The sequence below is a fragment of the Labeo rohita genome, chromosome 2 (genome assembly GCF_022985175.1).
Source record: "Labeo rohita strain BAU-BD-2019 chromosome 2, IGBB_LRoh.1.0, whole genome shotgun sequence".
In the NCBI taxonomy this organism is placed as follows: Eukaryota; Metazoa; Chordata; class Actinopteri; order Cypriniformes; family Cyprinidae; genus Labeo; species Labeo rohita.
The window spans coordinates 39,481,266-39,503,631 of record NC_066870.1 but is presented as its reverse complement, the minus strand read 5'-3'; the positions used below and the strand labels follow the sequence as shown (position 1 = coordinate 39,503,631).

Genomic DNA, 22,366 nt, shown 5'->3' with positions numbered 1-22,366 from the left:
GACATGCATGATGAATTGTTGTGGTTCAAGCAGCTTAGAGCTTTACACATCTCAAAACATCAACAAACAGAGTGTCAAAAGGTGTTACATTTATAAGATCAATTACTTTCGGTTACATTACTTTTGAACGTTCTCTGAATGCTCTGAAACAAGCCGTAACATTTAAACAACATTCGATGAACATTTAACTCATGTTTTAGAAATAAAACGTTCCATGAATAATTCATTCATGCTGAAAAAACAGCCAAAACCAGCTTAAGCTGGTCTTCCGGCCTGGTCTTAGCTGGTCCAACCAGCTTAGGCTGGTTTAGTTGTTTTATTTTCCAGCAGGGATTTTCTCCTTCCATGAATGACCTGTTGAAAAAACAGCATATGCTGGTTAGGTAGGTTTTGATGCTGGGATGCTGGTTTTAGCTGGTTTATGCTGGTCTATGCCTAACCCTCACCCTAGCTTAAACCAGCTAAAACCAGCATCCCAGCATCAAAACCTACCTAACCAGCATATGCTGTTTTTTTCAACAGGGTGGGAAAACAAAGTAACTTGCATTGCTTATTCGCAGGTATCTCAGATATTTCGTTGTAATTTTTAAAAGTAACGCGTCACTTTAACAGCTACTTGAAACAGTAATGTCTTACATAACTCAGGTGCTCAACCCTGTTCCTGGAGATCAACCCTGATCAAACACACCTGAACCAACTAACTAGGATCTGAAGGAGCTCTTGATAATTACAAACAGGTGTGTTTGATCAAACTCTGCAGGAAGGTCGATCTCCAGGAACAGGGTTGGGCACCGCTGACGTACACAGTATTTATTGTGAGACGCGCATGTGCAGAGGGCGGCCGGCAGGCGGCGATACGAGCGCTGCGGTTGAATTCTCCATCCGCTCGTCAAACTGCAGAAGAAGCAGCTGCTTCACAACATTCGGCGCAATGGAGTCGAACGATGCAGGTAAAAGCTTGCAAACTTTAAAATATCATCACAAACACGCTATTCTCTCACATGTTGTGTGTTTGTTTGTGTGTCTGTAAGTCGTTTGTTGACTCTGTTTGTTGAAATGATGTCTGCTTGGATTGTTTTGATCGATTAGCCGCGTCAGTGCTAAACCTCTCAAACATAAACACTTATGTTGCAGTTTAATCGAAATGTGTGGTAGATAAAACACGACATCAGAGCCGCTTTATATTCTGTATTTCATGATGAATAGTTCTATTTGTCTGGATTCACTATAAATGATAATCTAAGTCTTAAACCGTTTCGTATTTTCTAAAACGCTTTGTCGGTGTTATTCTGCAACTGTCATGTCAATAAAGCTGAACTAAATTGAAACTAAAACGGAATTTATTCATTTATGATATAAACATGGGAATATAGCTCAGAAAATGTATACAAATCACGTTTCTTCCACAAATATAAATGTTGTCGTGAATTGTCATGAAAATAAAAAGTTTCATTTTTGAATGTAACTGAATATAACTGTGTGTGTGTGTGTTAAACTCTACTTGTGAAAGCCAAATATCCTCACATTTGTTATGAAATATCATGTCAGTCCACTAGTGTGTGATCAGTCTTTATAAATGCTCATAAATCAGCCAAACCTTGTTTCTGTTTACATCTGGTGTTTCTGTGAGGGTTTGTTTAGGGTTAGGAGACACTGACCTGATGTAAAAACTCAAGAAGTCTATGAGATGAGCTCAGTAACACGGTGAAACAAACGTGTGTGTGTGTGTGTCTGTGTGTTTCAGGTCGAGGCGGCTGGAAGACTCATCAGAAGAGTAAGATGAATGTGATCATGCGACAGGAGGAGCTGATCGCTCAGAAGAAGAGAGAGATCGAGGCCAGACTGAAAGAACAGGCTCAGCTGAGGCAGAAGCCCATCCAGAACCAGAACCAGAGCCTGGACCTGGACCAGAACAAAACCAGCAGGTGACGCACGGCTCTGATCTTCACTACAGCAGAACACACGTGATCTGCGTATGTTTAACTGTGTGTGTGTGTGTGTCAGTTCTCCTCCCTCACAGGAATCTTCATCTTCATCATCATCATCATCATCATCGTCGTCATCATCATCCTCAAATAAGTTTGTGAATGACGGCAGTTTCCTGCAGCAGTTTCTAAAGATGCAGCGAGAGAAATCCAGCGCTGATGAAGGTGAGACGCTTTGACTCATTTCTACATGATACATTTCAGTAATATCACAGGTTTTTCCACAGCATCTGCACAATTGCAAATGTGACATTGATTCCATACAACAGTTCAGTACAGAGGTTAATACTGTTACATTTTAGACAAATATTGTCTATTTTTGCTCTGGTTCACCAGTGAAAATAGCTCTAAACAAAGTCGCAACAGAAGTGCGTCTCTGATTAACGCATTCATACAGTCACTGAATGAATCAGTTGTTTGAACGAATCAGTTGAGTGAATGACTCAGTGACTCACTTGTTAAGACCGTGACTTGCTGCCACCTACTGACACTGTTAGTTTCGTATTTAAATTATTATTTTATTTGTTTCAGTATTCAAAATACCAATTTAACACATGAATCTCATAGCAGCCCTGGCTTGTGTCACTGTGACGTGAGCTCTTGTACTTCTGCTTAAGTGAAAAGTGAAATAATTGTGCATTAATGAGGCTGTAACTTACTGTATAGTGTTGATGTTTTCTCACTGACGTTAACGAAACTCAGGGCTTAAAGTAAGACGTTACAGCTCGCTGCTGACGCTCAAGTGCGTTCAAATAAGTGCAGTTTTTCTGACAAGATGTGAATGCATCATGTGCAAATGCTGATGTCATTTCCTGTAGGATCGGCCGGCTCCGCCCCCAGCGCACAGAGCCCGCCTTCGGGCGGATCTCAGGCTCAGAAGAGGAGCATTTTGATCGGCAAGCGTCCGGGTCTGGGCGTCAGCAGCATGATCAATCAGTTCAAAAACTACTCGCAGTCCAAGAAGACGGCGCTGCCCGCGACCCGACCCAGCGTGTTCAGCTCACCGGACGATGAAGAGGACGAGGACATTGATGCGCACTATCTGGAGGTCAAAGGTATCGCACTCTCCACGTTTTGACCAGGGAATAGTCATCTAAAGGCCTGTTGACCAGCGTTCTTCTTCTGGTCGAGTTAACGTGACTAACTGAAGGACTAGTTCACCCATCAGTGAACTTTTGTGTTCTACCATTCTTCTGTAGAGCACAAAAGGAGACATTTAGCAGGATGTTCTCGCTGCTCTATTACATATGAGAGATGTGGACCGTTATTGATACTGTGAAGATGACCATAAATATTCGTAATCCATATGACGCGTGTGCATTATTGCCTTCTGAAGTCACATGACGAGCTGTGTGAGCAGCAGACCCGCTAGACTAGAAAGGCTCGGGTTCAGCGTTAAGATCGTGACGAGTAAGCACTTCCTGCCGGTCTGCTGCTCGCTGCGCTCATCGTGTGACTGTATGTCGGTCAGATTATCAGATCCCAGGACAGACATGCGCTGTGTTCAGTGTTTGCGTTATGGCGGCGTTCTCATAGCCTGCTTAAAGTTTCCCCCCCAGAGGACGGAGACCTGCGCCTCGTCGTCGACAAGATGGCCGCGTTTGTCGCCGAAGGCGGTGCTGAGCTGGAGAAGAAGGCCATGGAGGACTACAAAGACAATCCCGTCTTCTCGTGAGTTCCTCATCTGTTACTAAGAGTTTGTTTTCTATATTGAGCCTGAAGGATTTGGTGAGCAGTCCGGATGTTTCAGTGCTGACTCTCTCTTTTGCACAGGTTCTTGTTTGAGAGGAGCAGCAAGGAGTATCTGTACTACAGGAGGAGAGTGGCTGAGATCAGACGAGACACTTCGGCTCAGAACGATGGTGAGCGCTCAGAAACACGTTTAACGAACACAGAAATAGTCTAAATGTTACGGGATTTGACCTGATGGTGAAGGAGAGACAGAGAGAGACTCACAAACATTCACATTATCAGACAATTTAGGACTCTCAAGTGAGCAAAACTGATGCATGATGAGCGAGAGTCCATCTGAACCCTCAGCCACGCGCACAACACACGACTGAAATGTAGGGACTTCATAAAAAATAGAATATAATAAACAGTTAAGATATATGATATAATGTGAAATAAAAAATAGAAATGAATGAAATGATGAAATAAAATATAGAAAGAGTAGAGATTTTTTACCTTTCAACCTCTACAGCAATTAAGAACAACTGTGACACTGCAAACAAACTATTGATAAAAAAAAAAAAATTTATATATAGCATTATGGAAAGAAATGATGAAGCACAAACAGATGTCTAATATATGTACAGACTGTACTTGTATGTGTATATGTGAGCCTGGACCACAAAACCAGTCATAAGCGTCAGTTTTTTTTAAATTTTTTTTTTTAAATGGATTTATATAATCTGAAAGCTGAATAAATAAGCTTTTTACTGATGTGTGCTTTGTTAGGATAGGACAATATTGGCTGAGATACAACTATATGTAAATCTGGAGTTCTTAGCAATGCATATCACTAATCAAAAATTAAGTTTTAATATATTTGCGGTGGGAAATTTACAAAATATCTTCATGGAACATGATGTTTACTTAATATCCTAATGATTTTTGGCATAAAAGAAAAATCGATAATTTTGACCCATACAATGTAGTTTTTACAAATTTACCCGTGATACTTCTGACTGGTTTTGTGCTCCAGGGTCACATATAGCTAATGCTTATAGTCAGATAAGTTAGGGTGTGTAAATTCATTCCTCGGTCGTCACGTTAACGGTGTGTGCTGGGATCTTCACTAATCACAACAGAGTTTACTGGTTTTTAGAGATTTTTAAGAAAAAGAAACAACTTTTAAAAATTAATTTAAGGATTGTCTCTTCGGTTTTGATGGACACGCCTCATCTGTAGATGCGTGTTCAGTCGTGTAGTGTGTGCGTGAGCAGACATGAGTGTGTGTGAGTGTGTGTCCGTCAGACGTCACTGTGCTCTTCCCAAACCCCATCCAGCTCTCTCTCTGCTGCAGTACACTCACTCATAATGGAGCTTGTTTAGTTTGAGCTGCTGGTTCTGATAGACTGCTTAAAGTCTCCTCCTCAGTGGACGACAGCACCAGGAAGGTGGCGGAGAAACTGGCGCGCTTCGTGGCGGACGGCGGCCCGGAGGTGGAGATCATGGCTGCTCAACACAACCGAGACAATCCCGCTTTCAGGTGAGACACCGTGGGCTTTAATCAAACTAGATTGTGCTGTAGGAACACGAAAATCAGAGCTACACAACTGAGAAAGAGGCCTCTGGTGTTCGCTTCAACACCCATAATGCACTGTATTTAACACAGATATAAAAAGAGATTGAGAAACGGAAGATGATGTTTGTGCTCTTTGTCAGTTTCCTGTACGACTATCAGAGCGCAGCTCATCGCTTCTATAAGGCTAAAGTGGACGAGTACCGTCAGGCCAAGACCAGCAGCGAGTCACAGACGGCCGCTCAGCCCGTCTCACAGGAACACACGCACACGCCCGCCGCCGCCAAGAGGAAGAGGAAGAGCCGCTGGGGAGCCGAGGATGATAAAGTGGAGCTGCCCTCACCGACACTCATCAGCCCTGCTGCTCCAGCCGCCGGATCCAACACTCCTGCTCTGACTGGTACTCACACACACACACACACACACACACACACACACACACACACACACGTTGTGTTTCCATGTTTTATGGGGACATTCCATAGGCGTAATGGTTTTTATACTGTACAAACCATATTGTCTATCACCTACACCTACACCTAAACCTAGCCCTCACAGGAGACTGTACACACTTTTACTTTCTGAAATAAAAAACCTCATTCTGCATGATTTATAAGCCTGTTTCCTCATGGGGACCTAAAAATGTTTCCACAAGGTCAAAATTGACTGGTTTTACTATCCTTGTGGGGACATTTGGTCCCCATAACGTGATAAATACCAGGTACACACACTTTCATGTATAATTTGACCACGTTTGATCTGTGTGTATGTGTGTCTAGATCAGGAGCTGAGCAGTCTGGGATATAAGAAGGGGAAGCCTGTCGGTCTGGTGGGTGTGACGGAGCTGTCAGACGAACAGAAGAAACAACTCAAAGAACAACAAGAAGTACGAACACACTCCCATAAACCCCATCAACGGTCACTCACTCGTGAGCTGGACAATAATAGTTCCATTTGCGACCATATGAACAATCAAGCAGCTGAGACGTGCTCTATAGTATAGATCACTGTACTTGTATAAATGTATAAATGTGTATGTGTGTGTGTGTGCACATCAGATGCAGGAGATGTACGACATGATCATGAAGCACAAGCGTGCGATGCAGGACATGCAGCTGTTGTGGGAGAAAGCCATCAAAAACCACCAGCACGAGTACGACAGCGATGAGGAAGTGGATCCCGAGGACGGAACCTGGGAACATCGGCTGAGACAGATGGAGATGGAGAAGACCAGAGGTCAGAGGTCACCGCAGGACACACAGTGACTGAATACACACTCACGACGCGCTGCTTTTGAGGTTTAATATGACACACGTGTGCAAAATGTGTGTCTTTCACAGAGTGGGCGGAGCAGCTGACGGAGATGGGCAAAGGGAAACACTTCATTGGTGACTTCCTGCCTCCGGATGAGCTGGAGAAGTTCATGGAGACGTTTAAAGCTCTGAAGGTGAGAAGGATCACGTCATGTGACCTGACACGCACACAACCTGTTTGAAAACAGTCATTGTAGTTCTGCATTGGCCAAATGCAAAAATGTAAATATGACACAGAATGAGACAGGAAGCGGCTGCTGATTGTGAAGGTGTGACGTGTGTATTTCCTGTCTGTGATGTGCAGGAAGGCAGAGATCCAGATTACTCCGAGTACAAGGAGTTCAAGCTGACGGTGGAGAACATCGGCTTCCAGATGCTCATGAAGATGGGCTGGAAGGAGGGCGAAGGTCTGGGCTCAGATGGACAGGGCATCAAAAACCCCGTCAACAGGTGAACAGAGACACACACACACACACACACACACACATTAACAAACAAACAAACATAGAGACACACACAAACAGATCTCATCCGCATCATATTTGATACAAATACACATGTGACAGCTTGACCAACATATTACAAACATGCAGATGGATGCAAAAGGCAGAAGACACATTAAAAATTTGCTGGAAACCTTAAAGCTCTAGGATTTGGGAAAGCAACTCTACAGAAGATCATTATCATCAGAGTCATTATTCAGATCAATTCAGTTCAAGTATTGTTCTCATATAATGGTGGCAGCGCTTTAAATTAATAATATTGTTAAATATGTGACCCTGGACCACAAAACCAGTATTAAGTATCACAGGTTTGTAGCAATAGCCAAAAATACATTGTATGGGTCAAAATGATCAGTTATTCTTTTATGCCAAAAATCATTAGGATATTAAGTAAAAATCATGTTCCATGAAGATATTTTGTAAGTTTCCTACCATAAATGTCAAAAAATGTCAAAACTCAATTTTTAATTAGTAATATGCATTGCTAAGAACGATTTTCTCAGTATTTAGATTTTTTTTTTTTTTTGCACCCTCAGATTCCAGATTTTCAAGTAGTCATATCTCGACCAAATATTGTCCTAACAAACCATACATCAGTGGAAAACCTATTTATTCTGCTTTCAAATGATGTATAAATCTCAATTTAAAAAGATTTGACCCTTTGGACTGGTTTTGTGGTCCAGGGTCACATATGAAGTATCTTTTAAACCCCAAGCATGTGACTTCTGTTGAGTAACAGTTATTTATGTTTAAAGTCACGTGTCTGAACGTTTGTTTCAGTGCAGTGTTTGATTGACAGGTGAGTGGGCGGTGCTTCAGGACACATTTACCCAACAAACGTGATGCGATCGCATGTGTTTCTGACGCCTCTGAATGCGGTTTCAGCTTCAGATCGGCTTACACGTGTATTTAGTGCTGAATGCTCATGATCAGATCACCTGACACTAAACGGGGTCAGTGAAATACAGTGCTGATTGTGTGTGTGTGCGTGTGTGTGCAGAGGCAGCACGGCGGTGGACGGCGCAGGCTTCGGTGTGGACAGACCCGCTGAACTCACCAAGAGTGACGATGAATACGATGCTTTCCGTAAGAGGATGATGCTGGCGTATCGCTTCAGACCGAACCCTCTGGTGAGTCTCTCACGGACTCATTACTCATCAGCCATTTTAGTGTGCTTGCACATGATGTAGTTCCTTGAATCAGTGTTCTGAGCTTGTCTTGTGTTATTTGTTTGTGGTTCATTTGCACCAGCCAGACGAACTGAAACGCACCAAAACAAGCTCCATCTCTTGTGTAACAATAGAGAAGATGGTCATTTTCATAACGCGTCTCTTCTGTTTCCGCACAGAACAATCCCAGGAGGCCGTACTATTGAACGCAGCAGCATCTCCTCTGGATCCACCATTCTTGTTTTGTCTTTTTTCTCATAACAGGTTGAATTATGATGTGCTTTATTTCAAAGAATAGATTTTTTTTTCCACCCGTCTCGAGTTTGTTTTAATGAGCCGTCACAGACTCGAGCCCTTCACGTGTTTCTGTTTGTTTCTTTAAAGATGTTGATTTATTATATTACATTTATTCAAAACTGTAAAAGCCCACGATATAGTAAGCTGCGTAATATAATAATAACATCAGTGCAAGTTCCTGGATTTTATGTCTGTTTTACCTGTTAAGGAGCACAGATATTACAAACAAAACCTGATCGACTTCTTCGACCTGCACAAACCCTCTCGGTCGTTTTGGGCTCGTTACAGTCCTGATTAAACTCAACCGTCTGTCATTGACTCTGTGAGATCAATTAAACGTCTGTGCTCTCAAGCGCTCTCTGTGTGTGTGTGATTCTTCTCTATCTGAACTGATATAGCAGTGATTCTTCATTCACCTTCAGTTTTACTGCTTTTTAAATGTGCAGCATATGAAGCGTTCTGAGAATAAGATGCTTGTTATGCAGTGAAATGGTGGAGGATCTTCAACAAAGTCTGGAAGACGTGAATCTCCTCATTTAGACGTGTTTGTGAAGTGGTTTGGGTTTTCTATGAACGATATATGATATGAATGATGTATGATATTTTACATTGTCCTGTGAAGTGACAAATGAAGATTTAATGTACAAATATTCCATGGAGTAAAAAAAGTGTAAAATATTCTATGAATCAGAACCAGAGCTTGATTGTTGTTGTATTCTTTAAAAAAGGAAAAGATTTAACTGGTTCCAGAAACTTCTTGAGGAAACGCCACAAAGTAACAGAAAGATCATTGTCTGTATGTTATAATATCTCCATGTTATAAGAATATAAAACAAATTCTCTGTTCTAAAAGCTACTTCTTTATATCCCTCATTGATTTCTCCCAATATGCAGAACCCGAAAAGAAAATGTTCCTTATTTTTTCATTGATGTTACAGGTACTATTTTACTATTTTAAGGATGCATTAACCGGTTCTTTATTAAGAAGATTAAAAGCAAGGGAGTTTTTATGAGTTTCTAATGGATCACAGATGTGATGTATTTATTTGTATTCGTCGAGGCGAGCGTCTGAAACGTCCTCTCGCGAGATCCAGCGAAGCTCTCGTCGAGGGTAGGGCCGTTCAGGGTGGAACTCTCGCCGCCGCCTGTGTTCTCGCGAGACTTGCTGAGCTCTCGTCTAGTTGTTGTTGTGGTGATGATGGCGGCAGGCGCAGAGGCCCCGGACTCCTGGTATCTGGCTCTGCTCGGTTTCGCCGAACATTTCCGAACCTCCAGCCCTCCCAAAATCCGCTTGTGTGTGCACTGCCTGCAGGCCGTCTTCCAGTTCAAGCCTCCGCAGAGAGTGGAGGCCCGGACGCACTTGCAGCTGGGCTCGGTGCTCTACCATCACACGAAGAACAGCGAGCTGGCCCGCACGCACCTCGAGAAAGCGGTGAGAGAGCGCAGGAAAGCCCGGGGCGTCAGCCGAGCGAAAGGCCGCGGTCCCGGGCTACGTTTTAGTACAATGTTTTTATTGGTGGTGTTCGTAATTCATCAACAGATTCAGCGATGGAATGTGCTACTGATGATGTTTCGGTGTTTTAGGGGCTTATTGTTGTAAAGCTTTTATAAGGAGAGTCTTTTGAAAGAAGCTCTGTTGTGTTTTCCTCTTTCTTCTGTATTTTGTTCTGTGGGATTATGGGATGTGTTACTGTAGGGACTCATAAATATGACTCACGATGTTCTTTCTGTCTCTGTTTCAGTGGCTCATCTCACAGCAAGTATCCTTTACCACATTTGGGAAACAAATGTCAAACTTGATTTTGTGGTTTGTTTTGAGATGGTGATTGAAGTAATCAGATGCTCTGCTGTAAGTGTGTGAACACAGGGCTGACTTACATGATAACTAATAACACCGGTGTTTTATTGAGCTTTCCTTAGCCCTGATGTGCAGGTAGCACAGTTTGAAGATGTTAAGTTTGAGGCGGCGAGTCTCCTGTCAGAGCTTTACTGCCAGCAGGTGAGTCTGATTCACATTTCATAACACAAAAAGTTGAGATTGAGTTGACATAAGTTCAGCCTCGTCCAAGGGGCCTATATATTGAAATCTATAATAAATCCTTTATAATGTGTACAAGTGTATAGTGTATATTCAGTTTAATTTAAAATATATATGAAGTAAAATATTTTCTTACATAAAAACTATTTTAAAAATATCTAAAAGATATTTTTAATAAAAAACTGTTTCTGTAATGAAAGTGTATATGCATATATTTATTAATAAATATTCATATTTATTTGTCGTGATTTTAGATGGATCAGTTGTGTGGTTTGTGTGAATGTATTTACTTTTCTTTTTACAAGAACTTGGTTGATTCGGCGAAACCGCTGTTACGGAAGGCCATTCAGATCTCGCAGCAGACTCCATACTGGCACTGCAGGCTTCTGTTCCAGCTGGCGGTACGTGACGACTCAGACGCTCGTTAATGACTCGTTACGGTCATAACCGCTCATAACCGCTTCTGCAGTGTCACGTTAGTGACCCTGGGCCACAAGACCAGTCATGAGGGTCATTTTTGTAAAAAATTGAGATCTGAATAAATAAGCTTTCTATTGATGTGTGGTTTGTCAGGACAATATTTGGCTGAGATGCAACTATTTGAAAATCTGTAATCTGAGGGGAAAAAAAATCTAAATATTGAGAAAATCACCTTTAAAGTTGTCCAAATGAAGTTCTTAGCAATGCATATTACTAATCAGAATGAAGTTTTGATATATTTACGGTAGGAAATTTACAGAATATCTTGATGGAACATGATCTTTACTTAATATCCTAATGATTTTTGGTACATGCAATGTATTTTTGGCTATTGCTACAAATATACCCGTGCTACTAAAGACTGGTTTTGTGGTTCGGGGTCACATATTTAAAGACCTCTCTATAGAACAGAAATTGAGGAACTGATGATGACCTGAGGTCGAGCAAGTCAGTGATGTCTGATGAAGGAATATGAAGTCAAATATTAGTGTGCACAGGAATGCATATTCCCTAAAGAATCAGACTCGAATTAACCAGTCGTTCTTGGTCAGACGTGAGCGTCGTGATGATGGCGTGTGATGGATGTCGTTGTTGTTCTGCTGCAGCAACTCCACACGCTGGAGAAGGATCTGGTGTCGGCCTGTGATCTGCTGGGAGTCGGAGCTGAATACGCCAGAGTCGTGGGATCTGAATATACCAGGTATTGATAATGACGTTCAGTGTTTCATAAGAGCAATGAGTTTGTTGTTATGATGTGTGTTTGATTTCACACAGAGATGTTGATGACTAATAATAACTATCATTTTCACAGAGCTCTCTTCCTGTTGAGCAAAGGCATGGTGAGTCACATCAGTCTGTATCTTGTAAAATAGTTATTTTTATGATTTATTTATTTTTTGACAGTATAATTACAGTATATTTTTTATTTTAATATTTTTATTTCATCATAACATGATGATCTCAATATTACAAACAGTAATTTGTGACAGGTGTTATTTTATGGTCATATTGAATCGGTCAAACACAGGGAGAATGCGTCCTATGAAACTCAAGCAGAAATAGTTTTTTGTAATGTTTACTGAAGGAGGAAATTTTGTAGCCCTAAAAGGATTTCATGCTTAAATGATTCATTAAATTCATTCATTGTTTCCAAATACAGCTTTGAAAGTAATCTGCTTAAACTTCCTGTATTTTTGGTATCACAATATGTATTATACACACTCATTTATTCAGGTTTTGCACCTGATTTGCAAAAAAGTCCAGTTATCACCTAATTTGATGATCCTGAGTTTAAAAATATCAATAGAAACTTTCGAACTTCAGTTTTTTTCTCTCACAAAATAAAAATGAAGATCTTTCACATTTTATTTATGTGTATCAGCTTTAATGACTTTATCTCAAAATAACAAAAAGCTGTCAAATGTTAGAAGTTTTGAAAATAAGTATTCAACAGGTATCATTTAACTTGAAACCTGCAAAGCAGTTGAAAAGTATGTTTGAAATTTTAATGTCAGAGAACTTCACTAAATATGCAAACCAAGATGAGCTTGTTTTCCACAAATCTGTCACTTTCTTTTGCTGTTTGATTGCAGTAGAAGCAGAAAACATCATGCTTATGTTTGCATCTGCAATCTTAAAATCAAGATTAGGTGTAAAATAATGTCATGCATGTGAAAATGGGCTGAGAATCGATCAGATAGATGTCACAGGAATTGTGTGTTTGTGGTGATTTTCTGCTGATTGAGGGATAATACGAGACTTTTTCCCGTTATTAATGGTTGACCAAAACAAAAATGCTGTGAGATGCATCATATTTTGTGAGGTGATAAAGCCGTGTTTTTGCAGTCAGCAGCTCGAGTGTTGTGTTTGATTGAGCAGATGTGATGCAGGACTGTGTGTGTGTGTTTGTGAGACGCTGCTGTTCATCTGCTGATCTGCTGTGTTTAGTTGCTGCTGATGGAGCGTAAGCTGCAGGAGGTTCATCCGCTCCTGACTCTCTGCGGGCAGATCGTGGAAACCTGGCAGGGAAACCCTATCCAGAAGGAGTCGCTGCGTGTTTTCTTCCTAGTGCTGCAGGTCACGCATTACCTGGACGCCGGACAGGTGAGAGCCGCGCGTTTCTCCTGTTGTTTGACTGATCTATACATTGTGTTGGATAGTTTGACCCGATCAGAACTGACTGCAGATGATTGTGTGTGTCTGTGTGTGTCTGTGTGTGTCTGTGTGTGTCTGTGTGTGTCTGTGTGTGTCTGTGTGTGTCTGTGTGTGTCTGTGTGTGTCTGTGTGTGCAGGTGAAGAGCGTGAAGCCGTGTCTGAAGCAGCTGCAGCAGTGCATCCAAACCATCTCCACACTCCACGATGATGAAATCCTGCCCAGTAACTCGGCCGATCTCTTCCACTGGCTGCCCAAAGAGCACATGTGTGTCCTCGTCTATCTGGTGAGCGTCTTCATGTCTGACATCACACACTTATGCACACTTGCAACAGACGTGCAGTTTTTCCTGCTTTTTCCTTCACCAGTAGTGATTGAATCTGAATAATTCTAAATTTACATTATTTTAATGTGAAAAAATTATCCTGTCTGAACACTTTTTTTTTTTTTTTTAATTCAGTATACAGTGAGGCAAGTTTATTTATGTAGCACATTTCATACACAATGGTAATTCAAAGTGCATTACATAAAAGGGAATTAAAATAATCAAAAGTAATCACAACGACAACAAAAAAGCTGAAAATAAGAATTTTAAAATGATTAGAGAACTGTTTCAAATTAATTAGAGCAGAATAAATAAATATACATGAATAGTAAAAATACAAATTAGTTTAATAAATAATATTATGTTTAAATATGTAATTTATTCGGTTTTGCATTATCAATAGTTTTATTTTCTTTGTGCAGAATATAAATTGATCATCAACAATTTATTTCTTTAAATTTGTGGTTGAATATGAGCAGTTGTTTGCTTTTGATTTGTCGCCATTTTGATTATTTTATAATTTTGTCTTTGATTAGTTGAATATGCAAGTATTTATTAACGTTTACTTCATAGTTATTTATTTATTTAGACAAAGCAAATTAGATGGTGGAATTGTGCAAAAATATGAAAACAAATGAGGCGTGAGGAAGTTGTTTTCTGCGTTGTTCTTGTTTAATGCGCCTGTGTGTGTTTGTATTGATGATTTGATTGTAGTGAGAGGTGAGGTGTTTATGTGTGTGTATCGTGTGTTTCAGGTGACGGTCATGCACTCGATGCAGGCCGGATATCTGGAGAAAGCCCAGAAGTACACTGATAAGGCCCTCATGCAGCTGGAGAAGCTCAAGAGTGAGTCGCGTCACACGATAAAACACACGCAAAGACTCGTGATTGTGTGTGTGTGAGAGAACTGATGTTGTGATGTGTGTGTTTGTCAGTGTTGGACTGCAGCCCCATCCTGTCCTCGTTTCAAGTCATTCTGCTGGAGCACATCATCATGTGTCGTCTGGTGACGGGACACAAGGCCACGGCGCTGCAGGAGGTCTGTGTGTGTTTGTGTTTAATACAGTGCTGTGATGCTGCCGCCGCCGTGTCTAACAGGTGTGTGTGTGTGTGTGTGTTGTCAGATCTCCCAGGTGTGTCAGCTGTGTCAGCAGTCTCCACGGCTCTTCTCCAATCACGCGGCTCAGCTCCACACGCTCCTGGTGAGACCAAACTACACAACATCGCTATCATCTCTGCTAACACATACAAACCAATACAAGTGGAGAATGGTCTCATTTTTATAAAAAGAGGTCAAATTACAAAATTTCTTATAAGAATGTGATTGTGATTTTAAAAAAGCATTTAAAAACAAAATCTCTTTTGCTGTTATTTTATTTCAATAACAAAAATAATATATAATTTATTATTGGCAATAGATATTTATTTAATATTATTATTGTTGTTATTATTATTATTACAAAAATATAAAAATTACTAAAAATCATTTTAAACTGTAAAATTACAAGACTAAGATTTATTGCTGCCTCAGTTGCTTTCAAGGTTTCCTTAATATTTCTGTTGTTATGTGTTCGTCTCATTACAAGTTTAAGATGTTTGGCACGTGTTGCATTTAAAATGAATGTGTTTGAAATACAGCAGATACAGATGGAGTTAATGTGAATTATTTAATGTGATGAAAACAGCAGATCATGAGTTGTATGTGTCGCTCGTGGTGTTTGTGTTTCAGGGTTTGTACTGTATCTCTGTCAACTGTATGGATAACGCTGAGGCTCAGTTCACTACAGCGCTGCGGGTGAGACACGCAGACACACACTGTTCTTACAAACATGACGGACTGAGCTCATTCATTCATATATGTGTGTGTCTGTGTGTGTCTGTGTGTGTCTGTGTGTGTCTGTGTGTGTCTGTGTGTGTCTGTGTGTGTGTGCGCAGCTAACCTCCCATCAGGAGCTGTGGACGTTCATTGTCACTAATCTGGCGAGTGTGTACATCAGAGAGGGAAACAGACATCAGGAGGTCAGTGATCATAAAACACATTCATAATCTTCATCAGTAATCATCAGTGACTCATGATGTTCTTCTCTCTTCATTCGTGCAGCTGTACAATCTATTAGAGCGGATAAACCCAGACCACAACTTCCCCGTCAGGTAAAGCCGATCTCACACACACACACACACACAAGACTGAAAAACAGTCGCTTTAGCAGAGGATTCATAACAGATGAATGAATCAGTGTGTAAACTTCACTTGAATTCGAAACTAAAGATTCAAAACAATTCAACTGATAAAACGGATTCAGATTCTACTTATTCTAATTGGAAGAGGAGCTGAAATAGTCAAGATGTGTTTATATATTAGGGCTGTCAAACAGTTACAGTTTTTAATGGAATTAATTATACAGTATGTTTTAATTAAGTTTAATGTAATTAATCACAAAATAATCATCAATGAAGAAATTGGTGAAGAAATTACCATCAAAAGATCCTTTAAAGTCATTATTGTGTTAAATGAGAAAAGCACTGAAGACGTTACAAAGAAAGGAGCTTTAGAAAGACTTTTGTTTGATCATAAATAAAGAAGGTATTAGTGGGCTTTAAAAGTTGGATAATGAATTGAATTGAATATAAACTAAAAGCACCACTAGATAACAGTGAGTTTTACTGAGTGAGTCATTTAATTGATTTGTTCACAAATGAAGCAATTGACTGTCTTTATGACTCACTGAATCATTGGCTCACTCAATTCGTTTAAAACCGTGGATTCATTCAGTGATGAATCAGCTCTGTATGTTACTCAGAGACTCATGAATTGATTAATTTTACAACATTAACCCTCTTTATTTTCTGTTATTTCTGTGACGCTGCTGTAAATCACTCCGTGCTGTATAAAGCTCCTGTGCCTGAGTTTTCCCAGCCTTCATCTCTGCTGTTCTAAACTGAAGTTTGATGTTTGTGCTGTGTTTTCAGTTCTCACTGTCTGCGCGCCGCTGCGTTTTACATCCGAGGCCTTCTGTCCTTCTTCCAGGGACGCTACAATGAAGCCAAGTGAGTTTCTTCTTGCTCTCAGACCTGTGTGTGTGTGTGTGTGTGTGTGTGTGTGTTTGTGTTTGTCAGTGATGCTGATGATCATGTGTGTGTTTGCAGGCGTTTCCTGCGCGAGACACTGAAGATGTCCAATGCGGAGGATCTGAACCGTCTGACGGCCTGCTCTCTGGTGCTGCTGGGACACATTTTCTACGTGCTGGGGAACCACAGAGTAAATCACACACACACACACTCAAACATACTGTAGTTTGTCAGCTCTTTCTCCTCAGTCCAGCGGAGCGAGTGCCGTCAGTCATGGTGTGTTTCTGCTGTGTGTTTGTTCAGGAGAGCAACAACATGGTGGTTCCAGCGATGCAGCTGGCCAGTAAGATCCCAGACATGTCTGTGCAGCTCTGGTCATCCGCTCTGCTCAAGGGTGAGTTCAGCACCACACACACACACACACACACAATCATCTCTGCAAGTGTATGTGGAATATATATGTAGGGCTGCATGGTTCGGAAACATCTGAATTGTGCCTTTATTTATTTATTTATTTATTTGTGTATTAATTTGTAGGCATGCACAATTTGGCTCTGACTTTTATTTAAATAAATAACAGTATGACTGTGTAATAATAATAATAATAACAACAACAGTAAAAATATAAGTATTAAAGAAAATAACCTTTCTTATGTGGAAGATGAAAGAAGGTATTTTGTCATGCTGTTTTGGTTAACAATGACTTTCACTGAATGAACAAAAATACTATGTTACTCAAATGATCTTCTTTCATGTTCCATAGTTTGTATATAGTTTCCATAGGCCGTTGAAGCCTAAACATTTGTGTAAATTTTGTTGAATCAAAAAAAATATTTCTTGCTAAAGCAACCATTTGTAATGTCTACTTGATACTTTCTCATTTAACACAAAAATAGCTTTAAATAATCTTTTTCACAGTCAAATTTATTTTGTAATTAATTAATTGAAACATCATGTAAATCATGTAAAATTTTTAATCGACTGACAGCCAATATACAATATACATATTGGTATACAGAATCATTGACTATTCAGACTGAGTTGAAGCTCACGTCACGCGTCTGTCTGTCCAGATCTCAACAAGGCCTGCGGGAACTCCATGGATGCGCACGAGGCTGCACAGATGCACCAGAACTTCTCCCAGCAGCTCCTGCAGGATCACATCGCCGCCTGCAGCATGCAGGAACACAACCTCATCAGTGTACGTACACACACACACACACACACACACACACACACGTCACCTTACAGCTGAGAATGGGAAAATCAAGAGACTCTTTATTTCTAATAGTGTTTTGCATTCAATCTATAACAAATGTATATGACATCATCTGACGGCACCTTCAATGTTCGATGTGAGGAGTGTCTCATCATTCATTCCCACATGTAAATGAATGTATTTGATGTGTTTCAGTGGACTGAAGGCCCTCCTCCTGTGCATATGCAGGCTCAGAACGGACCCACCACCAGCCTGGCCAGCCTGCTTTAAACACACACACACACACACACACACACAAACACTGTACATACCGGTCCTCCTCTAACACTCACACACACACACACTCGGGACGAGCGAGACTCTGCTGCCTTTCACCTGCATATTTCTCTCTTGTATCATTCATATTTTAACTTATTGAGTTGTTCACGGTTTACGTCTTTGGCGGCGTTCGATTGATTGCGTTCGGATCGAGGACAGACGGGGGTCAGAGGTCAAAGGTCACAGCAGATCCGTGCGTTTTAGTTCACAGCGCGTTTGATCGCGTGACCGCAGTGTTTCTGTTCTGCTCCTCCTCATCTCTCTGTTTTAACGCTGTCGTCACACATCGCTCCTCACAGACGGGTTTAGCCGTGTTGGTTAGCAGCCGTTCTCCTCCGGTAACCGCACCGCGTCATTTCAGTTAATCTGTAATGAGTCGTTTAGCGTTTTCAACCTCAAACTCATAAACTAGAGACACCGCCTCTGATCTGCGGGTCTCGTGTCGGCGCTTCAGCGAACGGCTGAATTTGTGTTAAACTCATCAAAGTTCATTCACCTCAAAATAATACGGTCAGAAAAATGAAGCCTGATTTTAGAATTTAGGTCTTTTTGTTTTCAGGACACTTTCGATCCCTACATTCTCATTATTGTAATCTTAATTTTGTTGACATTTATTTAAATTATTTATGCATTGTGGTAGTATTTGTTGTACTTCCTTTAATTTATGCTGGTTTAAATAAATCTTTACAGTATTTGTGTTCACAGTAATGAGAGAAGAACATCGGTTCCTGTGCGAATGTGTTTATGGAAATAACATCACCGCAAAAAAAAACAGGCTTCACTTTCATCACGGGAAATGTGACTTTTCCGTTATTTTGGGGTGAAGATGGATGCGTTTCGTGAGATTGGCCCACGTCACAGTGGGGAACTGCAGGAAGTGTATGTCATGTGACCAGCAGAGGGCGCCTCGTGTCTGGTCTCTGTTCAGTGTTTGGTCTTTAGTCTTTATTTGGAGCAGCAGCTTCACTCTCACTGTTGACTGTGAGGAGCAGAGCGGATCTCTGAGCTGTTTGATGTGTGACGACAGTCTGAACTTTTCTATGCGCTGATATTTTTACACACATGACTCGACTGGTCTCATTTTGTGCTCGGAACACGTTTGTTTTGTACTTGCACGTCTCATGTTTTACCCTCTGTACAAACGCTGTGAGGACAGTCTTTTCTTTTAAAGGTATTTACCTCTTTTCCTCTGTAGTTTTAACAAATACATTTATTAAATTTTGTAAAGTTTGAATATTTATATACCACATTTAACAATATTATAATCTTTGTCATTATTTTGATTTGGAATAGCCTTTGTTTGTATAAATGTTATGAAAACTGTTGTTTCTGTAGTTTATCAGACGCTTCGAACATCGGGTAGTAAAGGCTCGTTCTCGGCTCGTTCTGGTCTCGGATCAGCCGGCGCTCTTTCTAATAACTGTATTTTTAAACCCTCATATTTTTTCTTTGTGTCTGCTTCAAAATCATCAGGATTTTTAAAATAAAATTGGAGAAGTGTATGCAGGGTCCTGTGTGTTTTATTCAGCCATATGAAGAGTCTTTCACTAGAAACTCTTCAGGGTTCAGCAGTGTTTGTGACTCCGTGTTCTAGACCACAGAAAGCGATGCAGATTCATCTTAACATGAGGAAAAATCTGTCATTCCATCAGTGTCTCAGCAGTGGATCCTCTGCGGTGAATGGGTGCCGTCAGAATGAGAGTCCAAACCGCTGATAAAAACATCACAATAATCCACAAGTAATCCACACCACTCCAGTCCATCAGTTCACATCTTGAGAACACAAAACCTGAAACAAATCCATTGAGGCATTTTTAACTAAAATACAAGTCCATAATCCATAATAACGCTTCCTCCAGTGAAAAAGTCCATCTCCTGTTGTGTCTCACATCAAAATCCAGCCACATATTTACAGGGTTTGTACAAAGTGCAATAAGTAAATCCACTTCACCAGCTGTAATTCATCTCTGACACCATGCCATGATAGATTAATACAATCACAATCATTTCTCAGATATTTATTACTAAATATATACTGATAAATGTAAGACTGACTGGATGATTTCAACTGATTCCTATTGAACTGCAGCTCAAACTATTTCAGATCTAGTGAATTAAGCTACAAACTCCATCATAATGCACAATGTTCACATCTAGCATGTGTTTTGAGCTGCAGCTCGTCATATTAATGCAGTGTTTCACTAGTAAACCGGTCACTTCACCTGTTCGTATATTTGTTGGATGTTGTCTTTGGAATGGAAATATAGATACATTTTTGTAAACATCATACTTGTTTCGCTTATTTCAGTCAAATTAGTGAGCTCAGCCAGGAGTAGTAATGATTCAATATTGATTCAAACTCGCGACTTTAATCAGCAAAACCAAATCAAATTAAAAGAGCCATTCATTTGTTCGAATTTCCACATCGCCAGGAATGATTTTAAAAAGCACGTAGTGATGGGTGGAACGAAGCTTTTCGAAACTCCAGATCAGTTAACGTAAACCATTGCGACGCAAAATGATTCACGAAGCGCCTTAAACGGATCGCGAATCATTTGATTTAGATCGGGAATTCGGAGCGGGTTTCAAATCTTTTTTTTCTTCTTTTTTAATTAAACAATAGAAAAGATAAAACCATTAAGACAGTACCGTTATAAAACAAGACAAAGAAAAAATAAATAAAGTATACACAAATACAAATCCCTTAAGAAAATTAACCGCTATTTTACTATAGTAAAAGTGTAGTAATGTTTTTTGTTTAACCACAGTTTTACTACTAATACCATGGTTAAACTATGGTTAGCATAGCAAAACCATTGTTAATTTGTGGTTACCATGGTTTAACTACAGTAATGTTTTTTTTTTTTTTTTTTTTTTTTTTGAGTAAGAAATGTGTTGTCAGGTTAACAAAAATGTAATATCATTGCATACATGTGCTTCACTTTATTTTTGACATTTTGAAATATTAGTATATTTTTATCCATTTATTTATTTATTTATTTATTTACTTTTTTAAAATTTGAAAAAGTGAGATCTTTGTTTGAAGCCCTTGAAAATGAAAAGGTAGTGCATGAAAAGTCCTTGAATTTCATTTTACAGTATCTGTACAAACCCTGGATTTGTTTAGAGCTGTTTTGGCTTGTAAATGGTGCTTAATCCGTGCAGATTTCTCTCCCGATTCAGACCAGACCACTTTTTCACTGGAGGAAGTGTTATTATGGATTATGGACTCATATTTTAATTAAAAACGTCTTGATGGATTTGTTTCAGCTTTTGTCTTCTCAAGATGTGAACTGATGGACTGGAGTGGTGTGGATTATTGTGATGTTTTTATCAGCTTTTTGGACTCTCATTCTGACGGCACCCATTCACTACAGAGGATCCATTGGTGAGACACTGATGGAACGACACATTTCTACAAATCTGAAAAACAGACCGATTCATCCACATCCACAGACAATTATCAAAATATCACCGTTTAAATATTACCTGAAACAACCCCAAACGAGGGGAATCACTTGTTTGCTCAGAATGATGGACAGAAATGTGTATTTCCAAAACTTCTTTTGAGCTTTATTTGTCTCACAGGTGTGCTGCAGTGCAGTGAAGTTCTCGTGAGCTGTAAATGTGAGCTTTAATGGTCAAAATGCAATTATCAGAAGTTCAGAGTCAGTCTGTTCCATTAAAATGTGTAATTGTTACATTCAGACTGAATGTTGTGTGTGTGTGTTTGGACTGGTATCATACATGAGGTCAGTGTCACTGGACGGGTCACGTGACCGTCTTTATCTCTAATCTGCTAAGCACTGCCTGTGACACGCACACACACGCACACGTTATAAATGAAGGCAAAGGAAACAGACCGATGCTCATGATGCATGATGGGTAACCAGTGACACGCCTGAGCTCAGACACCCGACACTTCCTGCAAAAGAGTGGGTGGAGCTGGAGGAGTGATGATGATGAAGATGAGGAGGAGAGACCAGCTTGACCTGCTCCTCATGAATCACAAACACAAAAGACTGAACGAACAGTTTCAAGCACTGTTAAAAGTTACTCCTGATGAAAAGCAGAGCTGCAGATAAAGGTGAAGATAGTTTTTGATTGAGTCTTCATCATCATCATCATCACTGCTATTATTGTGGCATGAGGAGAAACTCCAGCTGCTGCCACTCTAATGTGTGTGTGTGTGTGTGTGTGTGTGCGCGCGCGTTAGGGTTAGGGTTAACCTGCTAGTGAAGCCGGTTAATG

The 22,366-nt window shown here is 40.2% G+C and overlaps 2 protein-coding genes across 3 annotated transcripts; both read left to right on the top strand.

Annotated features, from left to right (window-relative positions):
- The first annotated feature begins 848 nt into the window (after positions 1 to 848).
- sugp1 (SURP and G patch domain containing 1) lies at positions 849 to 8,866 on the top strand. 2 transcript variants are annotated; one of them, XM_051139152.1, is made up of 14 exons: positions 849 to 950; positions 1,745 to 1,925; positions 2,005 to 2,150; positions 2,804 to 3,040; positions 3,533 to 3,656; positions 3,759 to 3,847; positions 5,088 to 5,199; positions 5,376 to 5,632; positions 6,012 to 6,118; positions 6,291 to 6,468; positions 6,573 to 6,679; positions 6,850 to 6,995; positions 8,049 to 8,178; positions 8,397 to 8,866. In XM_051139152.1, exons 1-14 carry the CDS (start codon positions 932 to 934, stop codon positions 8,421 to 8,423), a joined length of 1,860 nt encoding a protein of 619 aa, XP_050995109.1. In that variant the 5' UTR covers positions 849 to 931; the 3' UTR covers positions 8,424 to 8,866. The 2 variants fall into 2 exon arrangements, with proteins under 2 accessions (XP_050995109.1, XP_050995099.1); XM_051139142.1 differs by having other exon boundaries at positions 5,076 to 5,199.
- Positions 8,867 to 9,658: 792 nt separating this feature from the next.
- Positions 9,659 to 19,617, top strand: mau2 (MAU2 sister chromatid cohesion factor). The gene is made up of 19 exons (XM_051139200.1): positions 9,659 to 9,946; positions 10,257 to 10,274; positions 10,448 to 10,513; positions 10,858 to 10,953; positions 11,638 to 11,732; positions 11,844 to 11,871; positions 12,980 to 13,135; positions 13,324 to 13,470; positions 14,265 to 14,355; positions 14,445 to 14,548; positions 14,634 to 14,711; positions 15,239 to 15,304; positions 15,445 to 15,528; positions 15,611 to 15,660; positions 16,480 to 16,557; positions 16,657 to 16,768; positions 16,882 to 16,972; positions 17,652 to 17,779; positions 17,993 to 19,617. The coding sequence occupies exons 1-19, from the start codon at positions 9,710 to 9,712 to the stop codon at positions 18,065 to 18,067; spliced, it is 1,800 nt and encodes a 599-aa protein (XP_050995157.1). The 5' UTR covers positions 9,659 to 9,709; the 3' UTR covers positions 18,068 to 19,617.
- Positions 19,618 to 22,366: the final 2,749 nt, after the last annotated feature.